This window comes from Mobula hypostoma, chromosome 6 (assembly GCF_963921235.1).
Source record: "Mobula hypostoma chromosome 6, sMobHyp1.1, whole genome shotgun sequence".
NCBI classification, from domain to species: Eukaryota; Metazoa; Chordata; class Chondrichthyes; order Myliobatiformes; family Myliobatidae; genus Mobula; species Mobula hypostoma.
The window spans coordinates 91,969,011-91,992,933 of NC_086102.1; the positions used below are offsets into that span (position 1 = coordinate 91,969,011).

General features: G+C 42.4%; 1 protein-coding gene across 3 annotated transcripts in view; it reads right to left on the minus strand.

Moving 5' to 3' along the window:
• Positions 1–23,923, minus strand: part of LOC134348193 (acyl-coenzyme A thioesterase 9, mitochondrial-like) — an 87,358-nt gene that overhangs the window by 30,223 nt on the left and 33,212 nt on the right. For all 3 annotated transcript variants that reach the window (XM_063051196.1, XM_063051195.1, XM_063051197.1), the window contains 4 exons: positions 21,667–21,770; positions 15,909–15,982; positions 12,374–12,441; positions 2,911–3,022 (listed from right to left, as the gene is read on the minus strand). In XM_063051196.1, the coding sequence (XP_062907266.1) occupies positions 2,911–3,022; positions 12,374–12,441; positions 15,909–15,982; positions 21,667–21,770 (358 nt within the window). The remainder of the gene's footprint in view (positions 1–2,910; positions 3,023–12,373; positions 12,442–15,908; positions 15,983–21,666; positions 21,771–23,923) is intronic.

The window sequence follows — 23,923 nt, forward strand, 5'->3', positions numbered from 1 at the left end:
TGTCCGAGTAATACCTTTTCTGCAACAAAATGATAACATATACGTACTCTGATAATAACTTTGAAATAAGCCACTCAGCCCACTGGGTCCACAACAAGCTTTTCGTCAATGTACAAAGATGCATACAGCCGGATGTTCTTTATTGACTACAGCTCGGTATTCAATAGTATCATCCCTCAACTAATCAATAAGCTTCAAGACCTTAGCCTCAATACCTCCTTGTGCAATTGGATCCTCGATTTCCTCACTTGCAGACCACGGTCAGTTCAGATTGGCAAAAAACACCTCCTCCACAATCTCCAGCAGCGAAGGTACACCACAAGGCTGTATGCTTAGCCCCCTGCTCTACTCATTTTATACCTAGGACTGTGTGCCTAAGCACAGCTCCAACACCATTTTCAAGTTTGCTGACAACACCACTGTCGTAGGCAAAATTAAAGGAGGTGACAAATCACCAAATGGAAGAGATATTGAAAATCTGGCTGAGTGGTGTCACAACAACAACCTCTTACTCAATGCCAGCAAGACCACGGAGTTGATCCATAAGCCAGTCCGCATGAGAGGATCACAGGTAGAGAGACTCAGCAACTTTAAATTCCTCAGTGTTATCAATTTAGTGGGCCTGTCCTAGACCCAGCACATAAGTACAAATAAAGCACAGCAGCACTTCTACTTCCTTAGGAATTTGCAAAGATTTAAATATGATATTAAAACTTTGACAAACGTCTATAGATGTGTAGCAGAGACTATACTGACTAGTTGCATCACAGCCTGGTACGAAAATATCAATGCCCTTGAGTGGAAAATCCTACAAAGATTAGTGGATATGGCCCAGTCCATCAGAGGTAAAGCTCTCCCCACCATTGAGCACATCTACATGGAGTGTTGTCACAGGAAAGCATCATCCATCATCAGGGTCCCACCACCCAGGTTATGCTCTCTACTCACTGCTACCATCAGGACTCACACCACCAGTTTCAGAAACAGTTACTACCCTTCAAACATCAGGCTTTTGAACAAAGGGAATAACTTCACTCAACTTCACTTGCCCCATTATTGATATGTCAATAACTCTTCATCTCATGTTCTCAATATTATTTCTCATTTATATTATTGTTTCTTCTTTTTGCATTTGTGCAGTTGCCCGTCTTCTGCACTGCACTCTGGTTGAAAGCCCTAGTTTGGTGGTCATTCATTAATTCTGTTATAGTTACCATTCTATAGATTTGTTGAGCATCCCACAAAAAAAAAGAGAATCTCAGGATTGTATATGGTGACATATATGTACATTGATAATAAATTTATTCTGAATTTTGACCACTCATTCCATTTGCCTGTACTCAAGTCTGTATATTTTGCCTATCCTTTGCCTGCTTCAGTATCTCCTAAAGTCAGTGCATCTGACCCAAGCATCTCCTCAAGCTGCAAACTCCAGATATCAAAAATACAAAAAGAAATAACCTTGTCTCTCAAATTCTCTTTGAAACTCCTTAAACCTAACTCCTTAAACTCCTTGATCCGTTGTTTTTGATACCCCTACCACGGGAAACAGATGTCCACTCTATCGATGCTCCTTATAATTTTACACACTTCTATCAGGTCACTCTTCCTTCTAGAAAAACAAACCCAGCTCATCCGATCTCTCCTTTCTAACCCATGCAACATCATGATGAATCTTCTCTGCATTCTCTCCAGCAGCACACCCTCCCCCCTACAGTGAGAGCAGAACTAACCAGCATCAGGTTTACCGTCACCGGCATATGTCACAAAATTTGTTGATTTTGCAACAGCAGTACAATGCAATACATCATAACTGAGAAAAAACATGAATTACAGTAAATATATATATTAAGTAGTTAAATTTAATAAGTACTGCAAAAATGGAAATAAAAAGTACTGAGGTAGTGTTCATGGGTTCAATGTCTATTCAGAAATCGGACTGCAGAGGAGGAAGAAGCTGTTCTTGAATCATTGAGTGTGCCTTCACATTTCTGTACTTCCTTTCTAATGGTAGTAATGATAACAAGGCATGACCTGGGTGATGGTGGTCCTTAATGATGGACGCTGCCTTTTTGAGGCATCACTCCTTGAAGATGTCCTGGCTACAGAGGCTACTGCTCATGATGGTGTTCACTAAGTTTACAGCTCTCTGCAGCTAACTTTGAGCCTGCATAGTAGTCCTCTGGTTTTGATAAAACCAGTATTTTGATAAACTGCAACATAATCCTCCAATATATATATATATGCATGCCCTGACTTACGAATGCAAGCATGCCACATGCCTTCTTCATCACCCTATGCACTTTAAGTTGTCACTTACAGGAAACTACAGAGTTGAACCCCAAGGTCTCACTGTTCACCAGTACTATTAGCATACCATAATTCCCTGTGCATGCCCTACCGCCATTTGACTTCAGATAATGCATCAAATTACACTGCATTTGTGCATTTTCTGAAAGAAAACCCACGGGTCAAATATTAGGCAAGTAAAACAGAACAAGTCGATAAGCCTTGGTTAGAAGATTTCTTCTCTACCCTCTTCCCCAATGGCAATCACTTCCATTACAAAATCTAAAACACTAACATTCTAAACATAATGACATTGCACAAATGAGAAAGCAAAAAAAAAAAAATTGGTATTAAGCCAAAGGAAGAATTACTTCTGAGCCTTTTAACCCTAACTCAAAAAAGCACTTTGATGGCCCTGAGAGGAGAAACAGAAACAACCAATTTTATAAGAAGCCCCAGAGGAAACAGCTGATGATTTTGGTTCCAGTGGTGCAGTGATAAAGTGAGGAAAAATACAAGTTTAAATTCTAATATAGAAGAGGATATGAAAAATATGAGGCTACAGGATGATGGGAAGGTGAAGGGAACATTGTAATGTATCTAACTATAATCTCCACTCACCTGACATCCAGAGTCTCCAGGAACATTTCATGTATAATTTTCTGCTCATCTTCATTCGGTGCTGCTTTCAGTAAAGAGGCTTCCTTTAGTGCTGTCCTTTTCGCTTTGTTCACTAGGATTTTAACAAGAAAAGGTTTGTTACAAGTTTACTCCCAATTTCAAAAGGTTTGATCATCAAAACAACCGTTTCTATTAAATATCAAGACATCCTCTCAGATGTGGGAGAAAGCTTCCAAATGATAGGAACAGAAGTCAATATAAAAGGAGATATGAGAAAGATCAAAAGCCAGGGTTAATAACAGCTGGAGATGAACAATCCCATTGTTGACAAGTTTGGATCAAGTTCAAAAGCAAAGATGAAATAGATTCATAGAATTATAAAGCAGGGAAACATGCCTTTCAACCCAACTGGTCCATTTTGACCAAAATGCCTATCTAACCTAATCTATTTCCTTGTAACACACATAAAAGTTGCTGGTGAACGCAGCAGGCCAGGCAGCATCTCTAGGAAGAGGTGCAGTCGACATTTCAGGCCGAGACCCTTCGTCAGGACTAACTGAAGGAAGAGTGAGTAAGGGATTTGAAAGTTGGAGGGGGAGGGGGAGATCCAAAATGATAGGAGAAGACAGGAGGGGGAGGGATGGAGCCAAGAGCTGGACAGGTGATAGGCAAAAGGGATACGAGAGGATCATGGGACAGGAGTTGTTTCTATTTCCTTGTGTTTGGTCCATATACTTTCTTTCCTATCTATGTATCTTTTAGATGTTGTAATATTACCCATCACTACTAGTTGCTCTGACAGTATGTCTCATATACCCTATGTGAAAAAACCTGCCCCTCAGATCTCCTTTAAATAGTTCCCCTCTCACATTAAACCCACTCCATCTAGTTTTGGACTTCCCTATCCTTGGAAAAATATTGTGACTATCTATATTGATCATAATATTACAAACCTCAGTTCAGTAACCCCTCAGTCACTTCTACTCCTGGGAAAACTATCCTGTCTCTCCTAATAATACAACCTCTCCAGTCTATCTAGCTTAATCACATCCTTACTATGGTATAGCGACTAGTAATAATCCAGGCATGGTCTAACCAGCATTTTGTACACTTACAACATCCAAACACTTATACCTTTTACTAATGATTATACTGTGTAGTACTGTGCAAAAGTCTCAGGCACACTACATTTTTAATATGGCTTCTGATGGTACGGCCTCCACAGACCCCTGATCTCAACATCATTGAAGCTGTCCTGGAACTAACTGGAGGCAGAAGCAAGTGAGACAGCCAAAGTCTGCAGAAGAACTGTGGCAAGTTCTCCAAGATGCCTGATTTTCTTATAAAACTGCACAGCAGTGTACCAAAGAGGACTGGTGCAGTTTTAAAGGCAAAGGATAGCCACACCAGATATTGATTTGATCTTGTTTTTACTGTCTACTGCTCTTTATAGATTGTTTTATTTAGAAACTTTTTATTATTTTTGAAAGTATCTTCACTTAACAGATTTTTACATGTACCCAAGTCTTTTGCACAGTACTGTACATCTTGTACTAACTCTTGAACCTTGGCCACAAAAGACAAGCATGTCATCGGCCTTTTTCACTACCCAGATACTGGAGTTGCTACTTTCACGGTACTATGTGTGTTATGTTATGATGAGGTTGTATAAGGCATTGGTGAGGCCGAATTTGGAGTATTGTAAACAACAGGAATTCTGCAGATGCTGGAAATTCAAGCAACATACATCAAAGTTGCTGGTGAACGCAGCAGGCCGAGCAGCATCTTTGGAGTATTGTGTTCAGTTTTGGTCACCAAATTATAGGAAGGATATTAATAAGGTTGAAAGAGTGCAGAGAAGGTTTACAAGGATGTTGCCGGGACTTGAAAAACTCAGTTACAAAGAAAGGTTGAATAGGTTAGGACTTTATTCCCTGGAGCATAGAAGAATGAGGGGAGATTTGATAGAGGTATACAAAATTATGATGGGTATAGATACAGTGAATGCAAGCAGGCTTTTTCCACTGAGGCAAGGGGAGAAAAAAACCGGAGGACATGGGCTAACGGTGAAGGGGGAAAAAGTTTAAAGGGAACATTAGGGGGGCGCTTCTTCACACAGAGAGTGGTGAGAGTGTGGAATGAGCTGGCAAACGAGGTGGTAAATACGGGTTCTTTTTTAACATTTAAGAATAAATTGGACAGATACATGAATGGGAGGTGTATGGAGGAATATGGTCCGTGTGCAGGTCAGTGGGACTAGGCAGAAAATGGTTCGGCACAGCCAAGAAGGGCCAAAAGGCCTGTTTCTGCACTGTAGTTTTTCTGTGGTTTCTATGTACTTTCACTCCGAGGTCTCCATGTTTATCAGCATTTTCCAAGGCTCTGCCATTCACTGTACATATCCTACTCTTGTTCAACTTCCCAAAATACTGTACATCACTTTCTTTGTCTGACTTCCATCTGTCACCTCTTGGCCCAGTTTCCCAGTTGATTAATATCCTGGTGTTATCTCAGATAACCTCTGTCAGTGGCCTCTGTAACACTAATTCTGGCATCCTCTGCAAACTTACTAGTCATGCCTCTCACAATCTCATCAAAATCTTTGATATGGGTAGACAGCATATTAAAGTACAATAAAAGGATCAGTTTAAACAAGTTTCATTTGATCTACAAATGATATTTCTTAACATAAGCATGCCAAGTACAAAGGAATACAGAACTGCAGTGCTCAATTCCACAAATTAAACCATCAACTTGACAACCTTGTAAACAATACAAGTAAAATGAAAGGAAATCTAGTTCCATCTGCATCATGTGTTAAATCCCAGGATGTACAACATTCTCCCTCAGGGTTACAAACAACCAAGGGAGCATTTAGACAAATTTTGAGCAAATTCATCCGGTATTCAGTCACGTGTGCTGGAATTTTAATGTTACAGAAACTATCGCTGCTCCAATTGCTTTCAGCCCATATGCTACTCTAGTGGAGCAGTTGGCATGACACTACTACAGCTCGGGGTGTCGGAGTTTGGAATTCCAATGTCATCTGTAAGGAGTCTGTACATCCACCCCATGGAATATATAGGTTTCCTCCAGGTCCACTGGTTTCATCCCACAGATTAGGCTAGGGTTAAATCAGGGGCTGCTGGGCGGTGTGACTGGAAGAGCTTTATTCTGCGCTGTATCACAAAGTTCAAAACACATTTATTATCAAAGTATGTATCAATTACACAACCTTGAGATTTGTCTCCTTATCGGCAGCCACAAAAACAAAGAAAGCCAAAAGAACCAACAAACACCCAGAGACCTGGAGCAGGCCCACAGCCTCAGTCTCACTTCAACGCAGAGCACAGAAAACATCACGGAGCAGTAAGCAGAACCTGCCTGACCGTTGCCTCAGGTCCCGACACCCTGCCTTTTTAATCCACCTAGCACAGCGATTAATTCGTCCAAATATTAGGTCATTCCTTGCTCAAGGACCTTGTTGCATCGATACTCTCTGGGCCTAGATTCCGCCGCCACACTTCAACCCATACTCGACCTTTCCAAATCCGCCCAGTTCGAACCTTTTTCTTTGGCACAGGCAGACTGGCCTAGAATCTACCCCTCCTCCTGACAAAGCAGACTTTGCTCTGCTCACCTCAACGTCACCTCGAACATGCCTCAACTTCATGTCGCACCCACACATTTCAACCCTCAACTCAACCTTGCCTCTTCATTCTTTGTGGTGATCACTTACCCTAATTTTCACAGAAAAAGTGTTTTGTTAACTGTCAGTAGGTAAGTCACTTGTCTTCAGCAGTGCCATTTTAAACCAGTAGGGGAAGGGGGATATTTATCTCTAAATGAATAAATAAATCTAGTGATTCCAACTTTAAATGGGGATAAATCATGTATAAATTACGAGGCTTGCTAATGTCAACCCCATCTGCTCATTTCATTTTGGTCAATTCATTCTTCCATGAAATACAACTTTGCATTCTACCCTAATGAAAATACTTGCACTAATCAGCTGTCTGCATCCCCCATTTCAAAATTCATAACCACCGACATTAAATTATTCCTCAGGAAGTATGCAGCACTGGCAAGACCCAAATTTCTTTGCCCATCCCAAATTCTCAAGATAATGATGAGCTGCTTTCTTGAACTGCTGTTGGGTTGAGATTCAAGGATTTCGACCCAGCAATATACTACTAACCTGGACAGGAATCTGCGGATAGTGGCAGTGTTCCCCTGTGCCTGCTGCCCTTATTTTTCTCAGTGGTAGAGGTCAGTCTGGGAGGTGCTGATGTAGTATGGGCAAGAGACTGAAGTGCATTTTGCTGGAGCTGTAGGGAATGACCATTTAGGGAGATTGTTGAGGTGCCAATCAAGCAGGTGTTTTGTGTTGATGCAATTAAGCTTCTGAAGCATTGCTGCAGTTACACTGATCAGTACAGTACAGGAACTGGCCCCTCGACCCATGATGTTGTGCCAAACTAATTAGGCACTTAACTGAACTTACTACTTCTGCCCACACCAAGTTCATATCTATCCAATCTCGGCACATTCATATGCCTTTTAAATAACTTGATCATACTTGCCATCTGACAGTACAACCTAGGCATCCACCATTGTGTGGGGGGGAAAAAAGTGCTCTGCTCATCTCCTCTAAACTTACCCCTTTTGCATGCTGTCGGTTATTCAACACTTCGACCCCAGCAGAAAGATACGGGCTATCTACTCTATGCTTTTTGTAATCATAAGCTTCTTTCAGGTTCCCCCCGCCCCACCCCAGACTCCAGAACTTCAGAGAAAAAACCCAAGTTTATCCAACCTCTTCTTGAATCACATGCCCCCAATCCAAGTAGCATTCTGGTACACCACTGCACCCTCAAAGCCTCAACTTTCCTATAATGGGATGACCAGAACTAAACGTAAAACTCCAAATGTGGTCTAACCAGAGATTTATAAAGCTGCCACATAATTTCCCAACTGAAAGCATGCCATACGTCTTCTTTACCAATCTACCAACCTATGCAGCCAAGTAGACAGCATCGACCATACTCATGACCTTTACCCTGTAGATGATAGAAAGGTCACAAGCTGGCTCACTCACTTCAGAAAACCCAGTTTCTGATGTGTTGTATTCAGTTCCATTTCTGAACTACAGTGAACCTCAGAATATTGATAATGAGGTACACAGTGACAATACTACTGAATTCCAAGGGTAGGCTCTTATGCATTGGAGAAGGTCACTTTTGTGGCGAGAGCAGGAGAGCCAACTCGTCGATGCCAAATGTGTTCCAACTGCCCATGCTTGACCCATAGCCCTCATAACCTCGCTCATCCATGTACTTATCTAGATGGTTTTTAAATGTTTCTAATGTGCTTTCTTCAACCAATATTTCTAGCAGCCCATTCCAAATATGCACCACCCTCTGTGTAAAGTAGTTGCCCCTAATGTTCCTTATAAATCTCTTGGCTCTCATCTTAAAACACATGCCCTTTTGTTGTTAGCATCCTCTCTTTGGGGAAAAAAAAAGTCATACACCATGAACAGGGGTATGCTTTATCCTGTTCATACCCCTCATTCCTCTGTTGGGTTACCCCTCAATCTTCAGGTCAGGTCACTCGTCTGAGTGCTACTGGTACCATGTAACCCAGTACTACCTGTCGCATGGTCGGGTGGTCAGTGTCTTAAACCAGCTCCTCCACCAGGCTTGCCTGCTGAGGAGGGTGACTAGACACCTTGCAGGATGAAAAACAAGACCTGTCAAAGGGCGGATGAACCCTCTCGTAGGGTCAACGGCCATCTAGCAAACACATGCCATGAAACACGGAAAAGCCTTCCCTTGCATCGAAGCCTGGTCTGGCCATTCACTGCAACAGAACTTCCCCCAGCCCTCTTGGAACCCACCATGCCGCTGGATCCGGAGTGGATGTCGAGAGGGTGGGTCTGGACCTGTGCAAACCCCTACTCACCTAAAATCCATTCACGCACACGTTGTTCCTTTCTGAGTGGGATCATCATCATCCTATGGGATGGACAGCCAGAGAGAGAGAGAGAGACCCCTCAATCTCCTACATTGTAGGAAATAAAGTCCAAGTCTCTGCAAACTCTCCTTGTAACTTGGGCCTCCAAGTCCAGGCAACATCCTTGTAAATATTTTCTGCACTTTCTAATTTATTAACAGCTTTCCAATAACAGAATGCCCAAAACTGTACACAATACTTCAAGTGTGGCCTCACCAATGACTTGTAAACTTTATACTTTGTTGTCGCCAAACAATTAGTACTGGAACGTACAATCATTACAGCAATATTTGATTCTGCGCTTCCCGCTCCCTGGAGTACAAATCGATAGTAAATATTAAAAAGTTAAATTATAAATCATAAATAGAAAATGGAAAGTAAGGTAGTGCAAAAAAAACCGAGAGGCAGGTCCGGATATTTGGAGGGTACGGCCCAGATCCAGGTCAGGATCCGTTCAGCAGTCTTACCACAGTTGGAAAGAAGCTGATCCCAAATCTGGCCATATGAGTGTTCAAGCTCCTGAGCCTTCTCTCGGAGGGAAGAGGGACAAAAAGTGTGTTGGCTGGGTGGGTCGTGACCTTGATTATCCCGGCAGCACTGCTCCGACAGCGTGTGGTGTAAAGTGAGTCCATGGACGGAAGGTTAGTTTGTGTGATGTGCTGCGCCATGTTCACGATCTTCTGCAGCTTCTTCTGGTCTTAGACAGGACAACTTCCATACCAGGTTGTGATGCACCCTAGAAGAATGCTTTCTACGGTGCATCTATAAAAATTAATGAGGGTTTTAGGGGACAGGCCAAATTTCTTTAGTTTTCTCAGAAAGTAAAGGCACTGGTGGGCCTTCTTGGCAGTGGACTCTGCTTGGTTGGTCCAAGTCAGGTCATTTGTGATATTGCAGACATCTCACCCTGCAAAAACTAATTTCAGGGAGGTAGCACCATCAATTTGCAGGAGACTTCCGGAACTTCTGGGAGAGGTGGGATGTCTGCAATAGAGTAGCTCCTTAGCAGATAGCCAGCTAGCTTAAATAACGTTAGTTATGCTAATGAATGAATGACACCTGTTAAAACTCACTTCAGGAAGGCCCTTCTAACGTCCTCCTCGGTAACGATGAATCTCGATGCCACCAGGTCCGGTTCACCCAGAAGGAGCGGGACGCTCCTCTTCTGTTCGAATCTTGCGTAGAATATGTTAAGTTCGCCAGGAAGAGAAGCGCCACAGTTATTGATATTCCCAGCCTTTTCTATGACTGCAACATAGAAGTTACTCCAGCCCCTCCAGCAGGTGGGTGCAAAATAAGAGATGAGTATTGCTTGCCATTCATCAGTCCATGCAAAACTTGCAGTCTAGGTCTTGTTGTATTTATGCATAGACTGCTTCATTTACCTCAACAAGTACTAACGCTACTTGATTAGCAGCTAGATTCGCAGTACTAACGCTACTTGATTAGCAGCTAGAATTCTACACCACTGATCCAGAGACACAAGTTCAAATCTCACCACACAACCAGAAATTCAACTAATTAAACTTTTTAAATGTTTTTTTGAAACTTTATTTCATTTAAAGATACAGCACGGTAACAGGCCCTTCTAACCCAACAAGCCTGACCCTCCAATTGCATCCAAGTGACCAATTAACCTATTAACTCACACATCTTTGGAATGTTGGAGGAAACGGGAACACTTGGAGGAAACTCACGTGGTCACAGGGAGAACATACAATCTTCTTGCATTGAACCGGGCCTGACGGCACTGTAGTAGTGTGACACTAACAGTTATGCTACTGTGCCATCTCCATCTGGAATGGAAAGAGCTGGTCTCATCAACAATAACCTTAAAACTTCTGGGTTGTTCTTAAAACACCACCTATTCAGTAACACTCTTCAGGGAAGGAAATATGCTATCCTTACCAAAGTCTGGCACACATGTATGTTACTCTTGGTTGCCTTCTCAGTTCAGGGGCAAGAAGGGATGGGCATTGCCAGCAGCATTGATTTTTTTCAAGTGTGCATATAAAAGTAGTAATTTCAACGTACTAAGTGTTAAACCAGGAAACACAAGAGACTGCAGATGGTGGAATCTACAAAAACAAGCAAGATGCTAGAGGAACTCAGCGAGTCAAGCAAAATCAGTGGAGGGAAATGGACAAAGGGTCTCAACCCAAATATTGACTGTCCATTTCCATCCACAGATGCTGCCTGACCCACTTAGTCCCTGCAGCACAGACCTTGTTAAAACAGGACCATCTGCTCATCAAATGAATTCAAAAGCTCTCACTGCTTTAATCAAAGTAGGGAACTTTATCAAGCTCCAACAATTAACCGTCAAGCAAAAATAGTCATTTCTATCAAAGTTATCTTTTGAAACTTTGCTGAAGGGCAATTAGGTGTTGTAATTTAAATATAAAACCACTGAAGTATACTTCAGTGCAATGCATATCACCAAATATTTTGCTAAGTCCAGTATGTTGAAAGATGCTGCTTTAAGTGCATTCTCCCCAACTTCTGCCATCTCCAACAGGCTCCCACCACCAAGCACATCTTCCCCCCGCCCCCCCATTTTTTGCTTTCTACAGGGATTGCTCCCTATGCGACTCCCTTGTCCATTCGTTCCTCCCCACTGATCTCCCTCCTGGCACTTATCCTTGCAAGCAGAACAAGTGCTACACCTGCACCTATACCTCCTTCCTCACTACCATTCAGGGCCCCAAACAGTCCTTCCAGGTGAGTCCTTCACCTGTGAGTCTATTGGGGTCATATACTGTGTCCAGTGCTCCCGGTGTGGCCTCCTGTATATTGGTGAGACCCGACATAGATTGAGAGACCACTTTGATGAGCACCTACACTCCGTCTGCCAGAAAAAGTGGGATTTCCCAGAGGCCACCAATTTTAATTCCACTTCCCAATCCTCCACTATCGTGATGAGGCCACACTTAGGATGGAAGAACAACACCTTATATTCCGGCTGGGTAGCCTCCAACCTGACGGCATGAACAGTGACTTCTCTAACTTCCGGTAATGTCCCCCAACCAACCGCCCCTCCCTTCTCCTTTTCCCCATCACCCTGTCTCCTTGCTTGCCCATCGCCTCCCTCTGGTGTTCCTCCCCCATTTTCTTTCTTCCATGGCCTTCTGTCCTCTATCAGACCCCCCCCCACCCCTTCTCCAGCCCTGTGTTTCTTCCCAATCAACTCTTCAGCTCTTCATTTCATCCCTCCCCCTTCAGGTTTCTCTCATCAGCTTGTGCTTCTCCCTCCCCACCTTTTAAATCTACTCCTCAGCTTTTTTTCTCCAGTCCTACTGGAGGGTCTCGGCCCAAAATGTCGACTGAACTCTTTTCCACAGATGCCGCCTGGCCTGCTGAGTTTCTCCAGCATTTTGTGTGTGTACTGCTTTAAGTGCAGAGTATCTTTTTTCACTGAGATAGGGTGGAGTGGCACATCACAACTTACAGTCTCCTCGTTGAAAGAGTTTCTCCTCTTCTGGACACTCACGCTTCAATGGATTAATTAAAGCTGCACTATGTGAAGAAAGAAAAGGGAAAGAAAAAAAAATCACAATTGTTCCTTCCAGCCAGTTCTTTTAAAGTGCAGAAATGGATTATTTGACATTCAGCCATGTACTACATCGCATTTAAAACATTCCAAGAGTGTATGATAACAAATGGTCATCAATGAATGACATGCCAAGCTCCAGCATTAGATATACCTCTAGTTCAAGCTGCTCCAGTATAGTTAAAACTTTGGTATCTTGCCAGCATCAGGAAACATCAGAAATTCAATTAGACCTTGATTAAACCTGACAAGTCTGGATGCAGCAGTGTCAACAGGACCTGATAATATTTGTTCACTGAGAAAAGCAACAAGGAGTTAATATGGATCAAAAAGTAAATCTTTCACCAGCTGGAGTCATACCTCACATAGTTAAATAGTTGTGGTTGTTGGATGCTCATCACCTCAGCTTGAACTACCTAGTTCCTCCTTTGCACACTCAACTCTTCTCCCCACAGCTCACCCTGTTTCTTTCTCTTCCTCCACCCATTCCATCTATCCATCAGCCAGACACTTCTCCTGCTGGGTTCCCTCTAATGCTCGCATCTGGCCACTCCATCTCCTCAATGTGGTTCCATGCTTCACTTTACTCTCCGAGCAGATTCTACAATCTGTTGCCTCCACTTATCACGTCGCAGACTCTGGTGCTATTTCCACTCACCCCGCCTCTATCCGCCAATCAATCCTCCTCACCTGGATTGACCTATTGCTTGCCACCTCTTGTTCCATCTCTTCCTCTCACTTCTATGTACAGGTTTCCCCCGCCATCTGAAGGTAGAGCGTTCCTATGAAATTGTTCATAAGCTGGAATGTCGTAAAGTGAAGAAGCATTACCATTTATTTATACGGGAAAAATTTGTGAGCGTTCGCAGACCCAAAAAATAACCTACCAAATCATGCCAAATAACACATAAAACCTAAAATAACAGTAACATATAGTAAAAGCAGGAATGATATGATAAATACACAGCCTTTATAGAAATACTTTTCTGCAATCATTGCAGCATTGTCCACCGTAGCAAAAATCTCATGCAAGCGCTCTCAGCAGAAACACTCAGTGCAAGTGCTCGCAACAGAAGCACTCTCTCCAGTCGAGGTTCGTCGTCTGCTGTGGCTGATGTGGAAGGCTTGAAAAACAACAGTATGTTTGACTGCTTGGCCTTGCACATTTTTCTATTATACAGTTCTTTGTAAGCACTCAAACCATCCTGCAAATATGCCCTAAACCTATGTACCCTTTCAAAATTAAAGTCGTACTTTTCTGCAATCATTGCAACGTTGTCAATCGTCGTGAACGAAGTAAGGACAAAGTGAGTTTGACTTGTGGAAGTTGACAAAGATGATGTTGAAGAGGTTTTAGCATCCCATGACCAAGAACTGATAGATGAAGAGCATATGCAATTGGAAGAGGAAAGGATAACAATCGAAACCAAATGCAGTAGCGAACGGACCAAAAGTGAAGTTGTCCAGGAACTGAACGTGAAGCAACTGCATGAGATTTTCGCCGCAATGATTGCAGAAAAGTACGACTTTAATTTTGAAAGTGTATGTAGGTTTAGGGCATATTTGCAGGATGGTTTGAGTGCTTACAAAGAACTGTATGACAGAAAAATGTGCGAGGCTAAGCAGTCAAGTATACTGTTGTTTTTCAAGCCTTCCACATCAGCCACAGCAGACGACAAACCTCGACCTTCGACATCGAGGCAAGCAGACATAGAAGATGATCTGCTTCCCCTGATGGAAACAGACGACGATGAGATGGCACCCTAGTGTCCCACCACCCCAACCTCCGATGACTCAGCCTAACGCACCATCAGTGTTCTCACTGTCCTCCCGATTCCGGTAAGTGATACTACACTGTACATACATTATTTCTACTTTATATAGGCTGTGTATTTTTATGTGTTATTTGGTATGATTTGGCAGCTTCATAGTTTAAAGGTTACTGGAGAGAGTGTTTCTGCTGAGAGTGCATGCGCCGGGTTTCTGCCGAGAGCACCTGTATGAGATTTTCACTACGGTGGACAGTGCAATGATTGCAGAACAGAATTTTTACTTTGTATAGGCTGTGTATTTATCACATCATTCCTGCTTTTACTATATGTTACTATTATTTTAGGTTTTATGTGTTATTTGGCATGATTTGGTAGGTTATTTTTTGGGTTTGCAAACACTCACAAATTTTTCCCACATAAATAAATGGTAATCGCGTCTTCACTTTACGACGTTCCGGCTTACAAACCGTTTCATAGGAACCTTCCTTCGGATGGCAGGGGAAACCTGTAACTGCCAATGATAAACAAACTTGAAAATTTAGCAAATTGTAAATGATATCAATGAATGACATGATATCCAGGGCTCAATGGGATAACAGTAAAACTCTCTCACTTGAATTACCTACCACTTGCATGTGTCTTCAAAGCTCAAGCCTGATGTTGCTCAGAAAGGGTAGGTGGAAGAATTCTCCACTAGACAGATTAAGGCAAGATGGCACCAGTGAGCAATGGCAACATCTTGCAGACAGCTTATAAATCTACTGGACACTCTTCTTCTTCGAAATATACTTCTCCTGAACTGGAATTGAGCGCAGCCTATAATTTCACTTTTACGAATGTATTTTTGGGCCAAATGAATGATCTGGCACTTCTGCGATCTCCTGGGGGATTCGGTCTGGAATGCAGCTATGGTCGCTGCTGGGGGTGACTGTGTCAATTCCTAAAGGCAGAACACAAACCTGTGATCAGCTCCATTACACCATGCCAATTAAGGTGTTGAGCAAGATTAAAATCAATTAAGTGGAACACCCTGGGAAAGGTTTCATTGCTAGTGTAATGGTCTTTCTGTAGAAGCAGTGTTTGGGTTCTGGTTAGAGATAACAAGGGTTTTGGAATAAGAGCTGGGTCCTTTGTTTGGCGGGAGATGAAGAGGGAAAATGCTGGAGAGAACTGGTCATAGGATTCAACCTGGTGGGGGACTGTGATTCGGCGGAGCAAGGCGTCGCAGTTGACAAGTTCGGTGAATATGACTTCTGGAAGAATTGAGCTCCAACTTGTACATTTGACTGTTTAATTATAACGGGCCTTTTTTGTTTTCTGTTTCTTTTCTTTACTAACCCTTTAGTTAAGTTAAGATTCATAAATATAATTCCTTTAATCGTATACAGTGTGCTGTCCGTTATTTCTTGGTACTGAATTGTAAAAGGGTAGCAAATTACACAGAATGCACACACACCCGGGTTTGGGGTGAGAGAGCTATCTCAACCTCACGGGTTTGGCGGGACCGGGGTGCATATTCCCTAGACTTGCGCAGCCAAGGAAACCAGTGGGGTTTCAAAAGTTTTTCACTGTACCTCAGTACCACTAAGTGACAATAATAAAACAATTTATCACTGATCAAATAAAAAAACTTGGTGAAACCCACGTCCAACATTGATTACCTTTTATTTGAAGCATCGCGTGCCACCATCACAAAAGTAGCCTGGAGGACGGGACTGAAGGTGCCATTTTGATACTTCAAAGAAAAAAATCATTAAATTATGTACACATTTAAAATCATAACATTTATTATCTATTTGTGTTGGCACGTGGCCAAGTGCTTAAGGCGTTCATCTAGTGATTTGAAGGTCGCTAGTTTGAGCCTTGGCTGAGGCAGCGTGTTGTGTCCTTGAGCAAGGCACTTAACCACACATTGCTCTGTGACGACACCAGTGCCAAGCTGTATGGGTCCTAATGCCCTTCCCTTGGACAACATCGGTGGCGTGAAGAGGGGAGACTTGCAGCATAGGCAACTGGCTGGTCTTCCATACAACCTTGCCCAGGCCTGTGCCCTGGAAACCTTCCAAGGCGCAAATCCATGGTCTCATGAGACTAACGGATGCCTAAAATAAATATTATCTATTTCATACACAGAAAATGCACAAGTGCTTACAATCCCATTTGAACTTGCCCAAGTCACACAGAAGAGAATAGGCCTTTCAGCCCACCATGTCAATGCTGACAATCAAGTACTTATAGAACAGTACAGCACATTACAGGCCCTTCAGCCCACAATGTTGTGCCGACCCTCAAACTCTGCCTCCCATATAACCCCCACCTTAAATTCCTCCATATACCTGTCTAGTAGTCTCTTAAACTTCACTAGTGTATCTGCCTCCACCACTGACTCAGGCAGTGCATTCCACACACCAACCACTCTCTGAGTAAAAAACCTTCCTCTAATATCCCCCTTGAACTTCCCACCCCTTACCTTAAAACCATGTCCTCTTGTATTGAGCAGTGGTGCCCTGGGGAAGAGGCACTGGCTATCCACTCTATCTATTCCTCTTAATATCTTGTACACCTCTATCATGTCTCCTCTCATCCTCCTTCTCTCCAAAGAGTAAAGCCCCAGCTCCCTTAATCTCTGATCATAATATATACTCTCTAAACCAGGCAGCATCCTGGTTAATCTCCTCTCTACCCTTTCCAATGCTTCCACATCCTTCCTATAGTGAGGTGACCAGAACCGGACACAGTACTCCAAGTGTGGCCTAACAAGAGTTTTATAGAGCTGCATCATTACATCGCAACTCTTAAACTCTATCCCTCTATCGAGTGTTATCCCTCGCTAACACTCCATAAGCTTTCTGAACTACCCTATCTACCTGTGAGGCAACTTTCAGGGATCTGTGGACACGTAACCCCAGATCCCTCTGCTCCTCCACACTACCAAGTATCCTGCCATTTACTTTGTACTCTGCCTTGGAGTTTGTCCTTCCAAAGTGTACCACCTCACACTTCTCCGGGTTGAACTCCATCTGCCACTTCTCAGCCCACTTCTGCATCCTATCAATGTCTCTGCAATCTTTGACAATCCTCTACCCTATCTACAACACCACCAACCTTTGTGTCGTCTGCAAACTTGCCAACCCACCCTTCTACCCCTACATCCAGATCGTTAATAAAAATCACGAAAAGTAGAGGTCCCACAACAGATCCTTTTGGGACACCACTAGTCACAATCCTCCAATCTGAAGGTACTCCCTCCACAACGACACTCTGCCTTCTGCAGGCAAGCTAATTCTGAATCCACCTGGCCAAACTTCCCTGGATCCCATGCCTTCTAACTTTCTGAATAAGCCTACGATGTGGAACCTTGTCAAATGCCTTACTAAAATCCATATAGATTACATCCACTGCACTACCCTCATCTATATGCCTGGTCACCAACTCAAAGAACTCTATCAGGCTTGTGAGACACGATCTGCCCTTCACAAAGCCATGCTAACTGTCCCTGATCAGACCATGATTCTCTAAATGCCCAGAGATCCTATCTCTAAGAATCTTTTCCAACAGCTTTCCCACCACAGACGTAAGGCTCACTGGTCTATAATTACCTGGACTATCCCTACTACTTTTTTTGAACAAGGGGACAACATTCGCCTCCCTCCAATCCTCCGGTACCATTCCCGTGGACAACGAAGACATAAAGATCCTAGCCAGAGGCTCAGCAATCTCTTCCCTCGCCTTGTGGAACAGCCTGGGGAATATTCCGTCAGGCCCCGGGGACTTATCTGTCCTAATGTATTTTAGCAACTCTAACGCCTCCTCTCCCTTAATATCAACGTGCTCCAGAACATCAACCTCACTCATATTGTCCTCACCATCATCAAGTTCCCTCTCATTGGTGAAAACCGAAGAGAAGTATTCATTGAGGACCTCGCTCACTTCCACAGCCTCCAGACACATCTTCCCACCTTTATCTCTAATCGGTCCTACCTTCACTCCTGTCATCCTTTTTTTTTCTTCACATAATTGAAGAATGCCTTGGGGTTTTCCTTTACCCTACTCGCCAAGGCCTTCTCATGCCCCCTTCCTGCTCTTCTCAGCCCCTTCTTAAGCTCCTTTCTTGCTTCCCTATATTCCTCAATAGACCCATCTGATCCTTGCTTCCAAAACCTCATGTATGCTGCTTTCTTCCACCTGACTAGATTTTCCACCTCACTTGTCACCCTACCATTCTCTATCTTCCTCACCGGGACAAATTTATCCCTTACATCCTGCAAGAGATCTCTAAACATCGACCACATGTCCGTAGTACATTTCCCTGCAGAAACATCATTGCAATTCACACCCGTAAGTTCTAGCCTTATAGCCTCATAATTTGACCTTCCCTAATTAAAAATTTCCCTGTCCTCTCTGATTCTATCCTTTTCCATGATAATGCTGAAGGCCCGGGAGCGGTGGTCACTGTCCCCCAGATGCTCACCCACTGAGAGATCTGTGACTTGACCCAGTTCATTACCTAGTACTAGATCCAGTATGGCATTCCCCCAGTCGGCCTGTCCACATACTGTGACAGGAATCTGTCCTGGACACACTTAACAAATTCTGCTGCATCTAAATCCTTGGAACTAACCAGGTGCCAATCAATATTAGGGAAGTTAAAGTCACCCATGATAACAGCCCTGTTATTTTTGCACCTTTCCAAAATCTGCCTCCCAGTCTGCTCCTCTGTATCTCTGCTGCTACTGAGGGGTCTATAGAATACCCCCAATAGAGTAACTGCTCCCTTCTTGTTCCTGACTTCCATCCATACTGACTCAAAAGAGGATCCTGCTACATTACCCATCCTTTCTGTAGCTGTAATAGTATCCCTGACCAGTAATCCATTCCTGCCCTGGTGCCAGCCAAGTCTCTGTAATGGCCACTACATCATAATTCCATGTATGTATCCAAGCTCTCAGTTCATCACCTTTGTTCCTGATGCTTCTTGCATTAAGGTACACACATTTCAGCCCTTCTACCTTACTACTTTTACACTGTTTATTCTGCTTCTCTTTCCTCAAAGCCTCTCTATGTTAGATCTGGCTTTACTCCATGCACTTCTTTCACTGCTCTATTGCTCTGGGTCCCATTCCCCTTACAAATTAGTTTAAACCCTCCCGAATCATGCTAGCAAACCTACCTGCAATCTAAACTAATCACATTTATCAGCATTTGGTTCTTAGCCTTGTGTGCCTTAGCAATTAAAGTACTATATCCAGATACTATTTAAATATTGTGGAAGTATCAGCCACTACCATTCCATCAGGGAAGCCAGTGAATGAGAACCTTCTGGTTGTAGTGTACTGAAAATCCAGTTTTGTTGAGAAGTTTCTCTCATTACCTATCAGTTGATAGAATGTATGAAAATATTAAAATCTGGGTCCACTTTAAGGCCCTGTGGTGAAGTTTTATACGGTTGAACACAACGGAAAATGGAACATGACCATAACACAGTACAACTTAAAATGGATAGGAGACTGACCAGGACACGCTCGAGGTACCTTTTACTTAAAAACAGATGCTCCACGGGATGCTTTATCCTTGTATCCAAGCATTAAATGAGATCAACTTTTCCTAATATCCAGTCAAAGTGAGTTATTTTACATTTCAAAACTCAATTGAGGTAGTTGTTGCCCACAATACAGTGGATTCCAGTTAACTGGGACACATCGGGACCTGTACATTTTGGCCCAATTAAGCAGCTGCCCCAATTGGTCGAAGTTTCATGGAAATAATTTTAAAAATAAAAAAAAGACAATCTACCATTTAACTGAGTAACAAATTACGTATTTAAATGAAACACTGAACAAATTAGAGCACTACTACTACAGTACTATAAAACTGTGTATTAGTTTGTAATGGTTACAAACACACACAACTGATGCTATTTTAAAACTGTTCGCTCCAAGCACAGCATAGCGTCTAAAGGCCACACAAGTTCATGCGACTGACACTAGTTAGAAACCATTCAGCGAGTATCCTGTCCCAATTAAAAAGCATAAGTGTCCCAAATAAACAAAGGAAATCCTGGTTATTTTCTTGATTAGTTTTTGTTCTCTAAGGCTACATCCAAACTAGACCAGATAAATCCGTAACCAAAGTTTTTTCCCTTCGTTTTGACCCTCTGTCCACACTGAAACGGTGTTTTCCTCCCCCGGAAATGGAGCTTTTCTAAAACGCTCTCCAGAGTGATTAAAACTGAAAACGTCGGTTGGGCTTTGTACGGGGTAACCGGATGTTTTTAAAAAAAACCTGTCGTCCCTTTCATCGGTGAAGAGACTATGGCTGTAGGAAATGTTTCCAGGGTGACCCCTCTGTGGGAGTGGGGAAGATGTTGGTGGGGCCACCCGGGGGTCTGTGTGTCCATATGTGTAGCTATTGTATTATATTATATTGTATCATATTCCTCATCACTGCAAATCCCTCTGCAACAAAGTTAGTCGGTTTTTCAATGTTCATTGTCAGCTGGGTCATACTGTCCGTGAACTGCCTGTCAGTTGCCTCCATACGCTCCAGTATTTGTTTTTTCAGTTTTAAGTCCTCCTGCACGAGAGCCAACAGCTGTCCATCGTTTGGCAATTTAAGTTTTTCTAGTCTGTAACTGGACAAACGCGCACCAAGTATACCGTTTCCTCTTCACTTGTTTTCAGTAGATGTGTCCTGCGCATGCCCAGTAGGAGGAGATTCGCCCAAATACCCATTTTAATGTGGACGGAGGAATTTTCAAAAAGGCCTGGTGTGGACGCCAATCATTTTTATGCGAAACCGGCGTTTTCAAAATTATCCGGACTAGTGTGGACGCAGCTTAAGAGTTGTCCCACTTAAGCAGCTGCCCTGATTAACCAATGTACCAGATAACCAGAATTCACTGTATCGTGATTGTTAAAACATCAGCCCTAACCCAAAAATATTTCAACTGCAGGTAACATTACTTTAACTACATTATTGGTTTGAATATTTACTTTATGGAAAATTTGCATTATATCAAAATAACCGTAACTTTTTGCATTACTAATAAACTAGTCACCAGTCAGTTTCACAAGAGATTCACCAGTAAATGCATCCACTTGTCAGCTGATGTGAAAAGTACAATTCATTAATGTGATCAGAAAGCACCTGGGGTCAAGACAACCAGCTGATCCTACACTGAAAGTGGAAGAATCACAGTTGTTGGGTCCAGTCCTCATCCAGTTGTTGGGTTCTTTAATTCCAACAGAGTTGGAGGAAGGGTTTGCCACTTCTGGCACCGTAATGTTTGCCAAATCATGAAGAACATAGAACACAACACTGGAACTTCGGTGTAATACTAAGTTATTAAATATTAATTAACTCTACAAAATTATTTTGTCAACTAAGAAAACTTGACCAACTTGCAAGTGGTAATCTAACCTGAGATACATGCATCTGGACTTCCATAGAACTTCTTCCCACCCAAGTGACGTGACCACTGAACTTTAAGTCACAATCTGGCAGGATAACTTTTTTGACCAGATCTGGAGAGGGAGAGAGAAAAGTATTTTTAGATAGATAGATACTTTATTGATCCCAAAAGAAATTACAGTGTCCCAGTAGCATACAGTGCACAGATATAAATAGTAGAAGAAAAGTAGAAAGAATAAAAAATAAGTTAACATCAAACAGTCTAACGGGGGGGCGGGGGGGGCATCACTTCCCGGCTATCAGCTCATTATAGAGCCTAATGGCTGAGGGTAAGAATGACCTCACGTAACACTCTTTGGAGCAGCAGTTTTTACAAGACTACACAAGATCTTTGACAACTATCAGAGTCCTCCATGTGACCAGCACATTAATATTTTTAACAGTTTATTACCTTAATTTTGAAACAATTCCTTATAGATATGATGCAAACTGTGAGCAAATGGTGAGACTGAGTAAGAAGCCATGTTTTGCATACTTTATTTGAATTGCTTTGAGGTTTATTACATCATATATTGCATAGAGATTTGTAATTACAGCAACACTTCACTGAAAATTTACCCTCAATCAGAACATGAGTGATGGTGTCACAGTGAGACTACATAAATTTTCCTTGAGAAAGTGTGGTTAACCATCTTCTTGATCAATAGCGCTCTTTCTGATAAAAAGTACCCTCAAAGCACTGTTGTAAATGGAACTTCAGGATTCAAATTCAGCGACCATGAAGCAGCAGTAATGTATTTCCAAGTCAGGATGATGTGTGATGTTGGGGAAATCTGCTGGTTTCCATGCTTCTATCCCAGAGCTGTGGGCTCCATCACACCACTCCCACAGAACAATGACTGAAACTGTGAGCTCACACAAGGACTCAAATACTTGCACTAATGGCACTTTGTGCATTACTGTGATATTCTGGTGCTGCTGAAACTTATTTCCTGCTACTTATCTATTTAATACTGTTTTTCTATTACTGTCTTGTTTTTATCTACCACTTTATTTAATTGCCTGAGAGGAAGCCAAACAATGTTTCATTGTACCTATGTATAATGACAATAAAGATCATTCAATTCAATTCCATCTATTGCTGGTGCCCTTAGTGGTAGAAATGCTGTTGAAGATTGGTCTGGACAAGTACCTGAAAGGTATTTACAGATGGAGAACCCTACAGTCATGGACTACTGACAGTTCAGTACTGAGATGAGTGCAGATCACGTTGGATTTTTGTCTTGAATAACATTACAATTCCACTCGCAAAGGCAAGTGGAGAATGTTTTATCCTCCTCCTCCAGCCTGTGCCTTGTTGATAGTGAAAAGGTTTTGGGGATTCAGGCTATCTATCCCACCTGTGACCCGTACTTGCAGTCAAGGTACTTGCGTGACTTGATAAAGTCTAAGGATGCTGGAGAAGTAAGACATGATTCTTGGACTCTTGTAAATAATGGCTTAAAAACTTAAGTGCCACCCAATATCTGTTAGTGAACAAATTCTGTTGCTTTTGTTGAAGAATATGCCCGCAGTTTGTTTTGGTTAATAGCTTGCTTGATTAATAGCCTGCAGTTGCCTTTTCAAGGTGACATAAGGACTGGAATTACTCAGAGCTCACCAATATAAACTGGATACTTGAGTTACAGAACTTCCTTTTCTGACAAGGTAGACTAGCAGTTGGCTTTAGATTTAAGTGTCACCTCTGGTTCCACTCCAGAGACTTCATTACAATATAATTTATACCTTATCTGCTGGAGGTGCTATTTTTGAAATGGTACATTAAACTGAGACAGTTCTACTCTCAAATGAATGCAACAAACTGAAGAACAATCATCCTTGGCATCTTAGTCACTGTTTATCCTTCAATCAACAACACTAAGGTAGAATATTTGATCACTATCACCAAACTGCTGTCCATGAAAGCTTGTCTGCATCTTTTCTCACATCACAGAAGTACAACACCTCAAGGTACTTCATTTGCTGCCAGGTACTTGGAGATGTACTGAGGTGGAACCTTAAAATTTTTAACTCCTGTTGGAAATTTATAATACAAGGTCAGAATCCCAGCATAGTTCTTCAATTGGACTAAAACCATTAATCAAACTCTTGCAAAAAATGTAAAACAAGGCAGGATACTGTAACACTACAATGAATACTTTTCACATTGCATTTTGATTATTGATTTACAAAGTTGAGAAATGAATGCCATTCACAATACATACTG